Source organism: Schistocerca piceifrons, chromosome 2 (assembly GCF_021461385.2).
Source record: "Schistocerca piceifrons isolate TAMUIC-IGC-003096 chromosome 2, iqSchPice1.1, whole genome shotgun sequence".
Taxonomy (NCBI): domain Eukaryota; kingdom Metazoa; phylum Arthropoda; class Insecta; order Orthoptera; family Acrididae; genus Schistocerca; species Schistocerca piceifrons.
In genome coordinates, this window is record NC_060139.1 from 527,405,818 (window position 1) to 527,415,658 (window position 9,841).

At 40.8% G+C, this 9,841-nt stretch overlaps 1 protein-coding gene across 1 annotated transcript; it reads right to left on the reverse strand.

Moving 5' to 3' along the window:
• Positions 1-355: 355 nt before the first annotated feature.
• On the reverse strand, positions 356-9,410 carry LOC124776634. The gene is made up of 3 exons (XM_047251723.1): positions 9,376-9,410; positions 6,517-6,741; positions 356-661 (listed from the first exon to the last, which is right to left on the reverse strand). Exons 1-3 carry the CDS (start codon positions 9,401-9,403, stop codon positions 600-602), a joined length of 315 nt encoding a protein of 104 aa, XP_047107679.1. The 5' UTR covers positions 9,404-9,410; the 3' UTR covers positions 356-599.
• Between the last annotated feature and the right edge of the window lie 431 nt (positions 9,411-9,841).

Sequence of the window (9,841 nt, forward strand, 5' to 3'; positions counted from 1 at the left end):
AGTACTCTGTGTTGCAAATATTTCACGCAATATCCAGGAAAGATAAGGCCAAGCCACTGTCTCAGTCGTAAGTCTCTACTGTAGGCACCGGGGTCCTCGATCCAGTGAATGTGTTAAGGTCGGAACTGGGTATTGGGATGGTACGAGGTTTGCATGAGTGGATGAACTGCATTTTGTATGTTTAATACACAGTTATAGTTCGCCAGTATTTGTGTGAAGCTACAGGTAAGGAAATGTATTCTACGATTGAAATATAACAGTTAACGACATGAAACCACAGTTTACTGTGTCAGATTACAACTATTACAAGGCCAACATGAAGACAAAAAATGGGCAAAACCACGTTTTAAAATACTAAATTTTGCAGTCAGTTCTAAATGTATAGCTGATCTATTGCCATCGAAAACTATCATAAAGGAGGTTTAGTTCATTCCACCGGTTTTTGTTGTTAGAAAAAGAGGTAAGTTCTGACGCTGCTGGAATTTCTGGTGTTCTCTGGAAATTGTAGATGTCTTCAGTCAGCAGTCCAGCCATCTGGTCTTCACTCAATCACAGGCTAGTTAGCTCCTGCAGGATGAGCCGACAGACTTGCAATGCTTCTAGTTCGTGGGACAGTCTGACAGGGTTGGTTTACATAGACTCTTTGGTTTCACCACGTAAACTACAACAAACAGAAGGAAATATGTTTTAATAGAGTTAGAAATCATTAATAGAATTATATGATATTTCATATTTACTATTGGTAACACAGTGATAAGGCAACGCATATCTTGTATGGCATGAAAAAGAAATACATTCCCATGCTTCTTGACAGAGCATAGGGGAACGATGCGGGAGACCTGCACCACCGTACTAGGCAAGGTCATAATGGAGGTGGCTTGCCGTTGCCTTCCTTCGAACGTAACAGCGATGAATGATAATGATGAAGACGACACAATAACCCCCAGTCACCTCAGGGCATGTGAAAATTCCTGACCCCTCCGGGAAGCGAGCCTGGTACCCTGTGCTCGGGTAACGAGGACCGCGAGACCACGAGCTGCGGATATACAAGGCGTGTTTTTTAAGTAAGTACCGTTTGAAATTAAAAAATGACGTGGTAATATATCTCAATAATTATATTTTTACATGAAACCCTGTACCTTAATCTACTTTTATAAATAATTTCCGTCAATATTGAGGCACTTGTCATAACGTTGTACCAGTTTTTGAATAACCTCCTCAGAGGAGTCTGCCGCCTGACTTTTTAACCACTGCATCACCACTGTTTTGACTTCGTCAGGTCTTGAACACCGCCCAGGTGTTTCTTCAAGCACAGGAACAGATGGTAGTCGCTGGGCACCAGAATATGGCTGTACAGGGGATGATCTAGACTTTCCCATCGAAAACATGTGATGTTATCTTTGGTCTGATTCGCCACATGCGGACAGACATTGTCTTGCAGCAAAATGATACCGTTGCTGAACTTGCCACGTCTTTTGTTCTGAACTGAACGGCGCAGATTGTGGAATGTCTTACAGTTAGCTGCTGCACTGATTTTCGCATTATGGGGCAGAAATTCCACAAGAAATACTCCTTTTCTGTCCCAAAAACCTGTGCACATTATTTTCCAGGCATAAATTGTTTGCTTAAACTTCACTTTTCTGGGTGAATCTGAATGCCGCCATTCCATGGACTGTTGCTTTGATTCTGGTGAGACTTAGGCCACCCAAATTTCATCACCCATAATAATTTGGCTTATGAAATCATCACCATCGTTGTGGTACCGTTCAAGAAAAGTCAATGTACTGTCTAAACGTTTGGTTTTGTGTACATCTGTCAACATTTTCGGTACAAACGTGGCGCAGTTTTCGGTAATTAAAGTACTCATTCACAATGGCATACAAAACACTACAAAAAACATTAGGAACGTCATCACGCAAGGTGGAAATCGTAAAGCGTCTGTTTTCTCTCACCTTATTGTCCACTTTCAGCACCAAATTTCCATTAACGACCAAAGGACGCCCACTCTGTTGTTCATCTTGCACATTTGTGCGGCCATCTTTAAATGTTCTCATTCACTTTCTTATCATTCCATCAATCATAAATTTTTCTCTGTAAACTCACAGATCTCAAGATGAATATCGATCGCATTTAGGCCTTAAGCAATAAGAAATCTTATAACAGCCCGTACTTCACAGTCAGCGGGACTGACGATTATCGGAGGCATCTTAAACACTCAGTACACAACGTAAACAAGGAAGAATCAGACTGTAATGGCGTCGGTGCGTAGACAACAAATGTAGGTACGCAGTGCGCATGCGCAGCATGCCGACCGCAGTGCTGGGGCCGCGTTGTGGCAAAACGTTACTTATAAAACGGGCGTTACTTATAAAACGGGCCTCGTACACTGCATGGATTCCATTTTCAGCGTTGTAGAAAGATTATGTTATGACCGCATAACACTGTGAATGTGGGAGATGCGAGACAGATGCACTACAGAGAATGTCTTTTCCATATGTACCAGTGATAGGTCTTTGGGATCTCGTATTGATTTACCACCTCCCCAGAACAGTAAGTACCTAACTCGTTCACGCGTTTTGAACAGGCTTTCCTTCAATGGAGTGGGAAGTACCTTGTTTGCTCTGGACCCTAATATTTATGAAGACATGTGTTAATAGGCGGTGACTGTAGTTACGAGTACCGTGATGGTGGTGCAAGCCTCGTAACTGCTGCCAAGCGCCGTGTTAGCGGCTTCCTATCCTCACCGCAGCCTGAGACAGAATAGGAAACGCGTCGCCCTGTGTTCCGAGGAACGGTTATCCCACAGATTTTGTACGATTAGACTGCGTCATAGTCCCTCCTAGCTGTTATCATTGCCCGATAGTCATTAAAGGTCCCCTCCGTGTCCTTAGCGCAGTGACTATAGAAAGTTTCTTACGAAATAGGTCATCGTCTCTCTAAATATATATAGTCATATTTATCAACGTCACTAACAACCGCTCATTTGAGGCCTTTAAAACCACCATCATCGTATTCCTCTCCGTGTCAACTTATGCACCGACCGATATTCGGTCCAGACGTGATTCGACATCAGCTGTTCAAATGGCTCTGAGCACTATGGGACTTGACATCTGAGGTTATCAGTCCCCTAGAACTTAGAACTACTTAAACCTAACTAACCTAAGGACATCACACACATCCATGCCCGAGGCAGGATTCGAACCTGCGACCATAGCGGTCTCGCAGTTCCAGACTGCACCGCCTAGAATCGCACGGCCACTCAGGCCGGCTACTGTAAGGTCACCGCCTCTTTCCGATGGCGGACACGGAAAGCCAAGTATTCAATAGTTTCTGTTGTAGAATGCTTTGACCCAAATGATTATGAAGCCAGATTGTTTATATTCTTACGACTGCTAGGGCTTTTAAGTACACAATGTCGAAGGAGACACACACAGGACTAATTTTTCTTTCTAAATTACGTCTACAGGTGACTCTGAAGTCCATTAGAAGGTTATACCTACATTCTTTTGCTTACACAAAACCGTTAAGTCGTATTAACCACGCGCTGAAGAAACAATTTTTGATTCAATGGAAATCTCATTTAGTACTTCGACTGCGCTATTTTCCACTCCTTCTAACTCGATATTTTGGTCTGACACAATTAATGTGCTGTTACCAAGTCCTGGTTTCAGGCTTCACTGGCTCCCTAATACTCCCCCGAGGGCTTCTGCTATTTGTAAATGCCTCAGATTCTGGATAATTTTTGCAGTGCTTCTACGGTTGTTTAGTAATATGGTGCATCACCGTCTGTATTAATCACTTAGTACACTGGAGATCTCTGCTGCTGCTATTTCTGTGTGCTTGTGCATGAATTTAATCACAAGATGATCTATCGTACTAGGTGGCGTCCGGTACATTTGCTTAGCATTGTACAGTTAACCTAGTTACTCGTTTTGTACGTCAGTTGGTTGCTAAGTTTTGAACTTTTCCAATTTTGTATCCTCTTCCATTTAGTATAGACGTATAACGAGTATTACAAAATTGTTGAGGCTTTTTAGAGATGTTCATTCCTCTTCAATTGTACTGTCTATTGATCTATTCCTTACTGCGGTATCTATAGCCGTAGAGAACTTTAACCGTATCTCGTCATTCCTTAGTACTTCTTTGCGTATTTATTGAACTTCAGCCTACTCTTCATTACTGCCATATTGTGATCTGAGTCTATATCTGCCCCTGGGTACACCTTAGAATCCAATACCTCATTTCGGGATCTCTGTCTGACCATTATGTGGTCTAACTGAAATCTTGGCGAATCACTCGGCCTTTTCCAAGTATACCTCCTCCTCTTGTGATTCTTGAAGAGAGTATTCGCTATTACTCATACTAGCTGAAACTTGTTACAGAACTCAATTAGTCTTTCTCCTCTCTCACTGCTTGTCCCAAGTCCATATTCTCCTGTAACCTTTTCTCCCACTACTTCTCCTGCAACTGCATTCCAGTCCGCCATTACCATTAGATTTTCATCCCCCTTTATGTACTCAATTACCTTAGCAATACCGTCATACACTTTCTCCTTCATCTTCAGCTTGCGACGTCGGTATGTATACCTGAACTATCGCTGTCGGTGCTGGTTTGCTCCTGATTCTGATAAGAACAACCCTGTTACTGAACTGTTCATAGTAACATACTCTGTGCCCTACCTTCTTGTTCATAACTAATCCCTGTCCCTTTGCACCATTTTCTTTTGCCTACACTCATCTGACCAGAAGCCCTTGTCTCCTTTCCATTTCACTTAAATAACCCCTACTATATCTGAGTTGAGCATCTGCATTTCCATTTTCAGATTTTCTAGCTTCCCTACCACGTTTAAGATCCTGACGTTACACGCCCCGACTCGTAGAACGCTATCCTTTCGTTGATTATTCAATCTTTTTCTCATGGTAACTTCCCGTTGCTAGTCCCATCCGAATGGTGGACTGTTCCGGAATCTTTTGCCAATGGAGAGATCATCATGACACTTCTTCAATTACAGGCCACATGTGACACGTTATGTGTCTTAATGCAGTGATTTCCATTGTATTTTACATGCTCATGCCGTTGGTCATTGCTGATTCTTCCACCTTTATGGCCAGTTTCCGGCCCCTAGGACCAAAGAGTGTCCTGAACCTATATCTGCTCCTCCGCCTTCTTTGGCAAGGCCGTTTGCAGAATGATGGTGACTTCTTATGCTAGAAGAGAGGGGCCAACAAGGGTGACTGCTAATCAAAATTGAAGCAATGTCTGGATTCGAACGCGGGATCGAAGACTTCTTGATTAGAGATCAAAAATGCTACCGCTGCACCACCCTTGACTCACAATGTGTTGCCACTTATACCACGTGAACATTGTCGAACTCGCTCTCCAAGGCCTGCTGTGGTGGAATGCTTCAATGCTCCCTCTACCCTCCTTAAATGGCCAAGCCTAAGATGTTTTGTTGTAAGTTGCGTTATCGCCTTCTGTGTTTATTGTTGACACGTGTTACTGATAAGTGTTGGAGTCGCCTAGACCGCGCCTCGTGAACTATGTACTTGTTTTCTTCAGCATGATGCCGTAAAGTTCAAAATGTGTTTCACGAATGTGTCATTTCAAATTTTTTAATTGTTAGTCGGTCTACGTCAGTGATATAGATCAAGAAATAAACTAAAAAGACGACCATTTTACATTAGCCAGTGATCACAGTTATTTTATCGAACAAGAGTATCATTCAGAGGAAGAACTTCAGGAAAGTTGTGATGGGGATCTGTCTGTTTCTTCAATGAAATACTTAAAATGTCTGTTACAATCGAATGTGTTCTGAGTGGTGATAAAAATGTAGTTCCCAGCAATGTATATCAATTTGGTAGACTTACTTTATGCATCAATCGGTTGGAATTTTTATGCGCTAACCCTGGAATTTAGTTTTATTTGGAAATTTATTTTCTACAGAGATTGTATAATTTCCAGACTTTAATATGGTTCAAATGACGCTAAGCACTATAGACTTAACATCTGAAGTCATCAGTCCCCTAAACTCAGAACTACTTAAACCAACTAACCTAAGGACATCACACACATCCATGCCCAAGGCAGGATTCGAACCTGTGACCGTTGCTGCAGCGCAGTCAGGGACTGAAGCACCTAGAACCGTTCGGCCACAGCAGTCAGCTTAGAATGTAAAATTCAGTAGTCTCACAGTCTATTTATGTGTACTATTTAAACGAAGAACACACAAGTATGTGCTTTTGTTTGATAAATAGTAAAATGTTGCAGGGTTTGTTTAGTGCAATAAAATAAATTATAAGCATTTAAACAACACATAAATAACTGTAAAAATAAATGTTATATAGCATAAAAATTTCAAATGATTTTTGCCTTAAATCTCGGTTTAAACCTAGGGGTCCCAGAGACCCCACCTCGTGGTATACGTTACAGAAAAGTCTTCTCGGGAGTTAAGGGTTGGCAGTCTGTGGTTATCTTGTCAATATTGCATAGAAAATCGTGTTATTTAAAGTAACGTACCCTTCGGTAGCAGGTTGTAGCAAGAATACAGCTTCAGTGAATTAGCATACAAGTAGAACTTGTTGTCTGCCTGGACACAAATGGTATCTTCGTCCTCTTCCGCATACGACGCTGCCACCAATGTTCTCACAGCCGGGTTGGTGGCGGACGGCTGTTCCTGACCCTGGCTGGCGGCAGTGGTCGACTCTTCTGGTTGTCCTTGGACCACCGCAACTGCGACCAGTGCTGTAGAAAACAATGAACAGCTTGTAACTTTGTCCACTGCCTGTTAGTGCCACTTCACTCTGATACTACTGTCTGGACTTTGACTCATGCAGGTGCTAGCTTTACAATACCGAGATGCAGTGCAACTCTGCTGACTCGTGCCACAACTCTGCCACTTGATAATGTATCGTGCTATGTTGACTGGTAGTCCCTATGTACCTGAAATCCAATGTAACTGATATGAGGGAAACTGTAGCAGGAGAATACCGCACATTTGTGACATTTGCGTAGTATATTTTAAGACATACTGTACCACTACAAGAGACTGTTTTCGGTATCTAATTGCAAATATAACTCAACATATCGCTCTTAATGGAAAAAAACGACAGTTGGAATTATAATTTCAAGGGTACAACAAGGAAGTGTATTATGAACAGCTTGTGAAAAACATTTACGTTGTACTTTTTTTTCTGCAACTGCCAACATAATGGAAACCTGTTGTCACTAACAGTGAATAGCAAACACCACGTCCTTTAGCGATGAATGCAGATCGAATGTAATAGAACCCGATGCCTCAGCTACTTCCTTTCATATGTTTATAACATTTTTTTTGTAACTGTATGTATTTATGAATATTGTCAGTAATTAGATTTTATCAAAATGTAATATGTGCCGGATGAATGCGTAAGAAATAATTATGCAGATCGTTGTAGTAAATACGCTGGCAGTGTCAAGAAAATTATGCTGAACTAACACAAGGAATATATTTCATAGAAAAATAACATCGTTGGCGCGATAACATGCAGTCCTAGAAGATAGCTGAGATGAGGAGCGAAGCATCTGTGGTGTGGTACAGACGTATGTGTCGGCGCACAAATGCCAGACGGAGATTGTTATGGATGTTGAAAATTAAACAAGACTGCTCTGTGCATAAATTTTATTCAAGCTGCCAACTAATCAAGAAGAGCGTACTGTCCATAGTGAATTTCTTAATAAGGATTATATCGTACAACAAACAACTTATCGCAAAGTAAGATTCAGCCAGTATTTTCGTAGCTCTGTTATAGGCATGCAAGCGTAATAGTTGCTTTTTGGGAGACTGGTCAAAGAAAACTTGAAAAACCCAGCTCGTTAACCATCAACAGCGTACTACCCTCACACAATAACTTCCCCAAAAAGGCATGACTACAAGGAATAGTAAAAAGAAAACAGATTCATTTAAAGTTACAACTGAATTTCAATAAAATAATCATTTTAATAAAAGGCTGTAGCATCTGCAGTTACTGCACTACTACGGTATTGCAGACAAACAGTTCAAACTAGAAGTGATTTAAGTGTAACTCATATTTCAGTGGTATAAGTATGCTGGCTATTTTACGATTTTATGTTGTGTTCTGTAAATGACATTACCTGCATACGTCTACGAAACGTTAGTATTGAAAAGTAATTGTTGGCATGAATGACAGTTTCTGCGGCATCATTTTCAAAGTAACTGGTAAAGAATAATAGCCTGTTCTGATCAGATTAAATATATTTTCAAACAGACAGCACTATGATAAGTTACGTAATACAGTATATTTTCTATGGAGTGTTGCTTGTCGTTGCACAATTATAATTAACATTATTGCATGCCAGATTAAAGGCTTCAGTGTGCATGTTACACTTGTTTTCTACATCGAGGCTCGCGCAATGGGATTTTATCTATTTGCCGCATTATCTTTCTTGTCCAGTACTTGTGTGATTAGCTATTTACCAAATGTAACTTTTACCCGTTTTGGAGCTGGCGACCTTCCTATTCTGCAATCTGAAGTCATCCAGACAACATTGGCATATCCAGTTACTGCTACCTACAGTAAAACTTTATTTATTTCCATTCTTTTACATTTATGTTATTGTTGCATACAGTCAACACTGGCATGGTAACGATTAGCTCGTAACTCTCTACACTTTATCAGCATTGATATTCGGAATAGATGCCTTGTTTCCATTTACTATGGAACAGAGGTTACATGTGTCACATTACAATATGAAGATTATTTATGCTGCTATACAGCAACAAATTAATGTGGTCTCATTTGTTTACTCATTAGTTTATTGCATTCTGTGGATGATTCGAGATACCAAGCAGCTTAAATAGACTTTATGTGTTTCACAGTAGTGAAGATGAACAAGTTTTGTGTCCATCTATACCTATCTTGTGTTGTCCTTTTCGGTTTCCAAGCCTGTAAAATGTGTTATAGACTCTTTCCCGCTATTTTCGAGTTCACGTGCCACTACTAGCCTTCCGTCTACTGCTCGCTACCAATCCTAGTTAGCTATTCATAGGTACATATGTGACGCTTAACATTGGTAATTGTTCGAGTCCTCTCAGAGGAGTGAAATTGTTAGTATAGACAACACCAACACTTTTCGTCGAGAATCTACGCGCTGGCACTGCTCAAGATCGCAAACAAATGGAAAGTTTTTCGTAGAACCATGTTGATAAACAAAGCTGCTCCCCATTTCTATTACGTCACCAATTGTGGCAGTGAACAATTCTTCGCAGAGTGTAAAAATAGACTTTCAAGCTAACTACAACCTCAGAAATTGTATAAAAAGAGGGCAAGAAAAAAAGTTAATCGTGAACGAAAATTTATAAACTCTGCCAATACTTACCAGCAACAAACAACAGAGCTGCCTTCATTGTAGTCGCTAAGAAATACTACTGCTCTCTGTCTTACATTTTCATTTATATATGTTTAAACTACCGCTGACATCATCGAATGTTATCGTACCGTTCCCGTTCTCTCTTTCCGTTCCACGAACTGTAGCTGCAGCAACAAACAACAGACTGACTTTCCTTGTACTTGGAAACCTGTATTACTGTTAGCTCTGACACATTTATTATCAACGCTATTTGAGCAACCGTTGTCAAAAAGTCGGGTTATCATACAGCACCGTTCATTTTTTCCTCATTCGGTGTTATAGTAATAGGGCCGAGGAAACGGAAAGGCGTGTGTCCACGTAAGTTACCGGCCAACCACTCGCCATTACAGCTGAGCTGATATGTCACACACTTTTTAAGGGCAGTACTTGTTAAATATACAGTGAGAAGTGAAAGTGCTAGTAAAAAAGTAAGTTC

Excerpts from the sequence above, each read along its gene's own strand:
- LOC124776634 (XM_047251723.1), bottom strand. The coding sequence starts at position 9,403 with ATGAAGGCAGCTCTGTTGTTTGTTGCTG. Across the intron at positions 6,742-9,375 it reads AGCTCTGTTGTTTGTTGCTG|CACTGGTCGCAGTTGCGGTG; the intron begins GTAAGTATTGGC and ends TGTTTTCTACAG. Across the intron at positions 662-6,516 it reads CTACAACCTGCTACCGAAGG|TTTACGTGGTGAAACCAAAG; the intron begins GTACGTTACTTT and ends TGTTTGTTGTAG.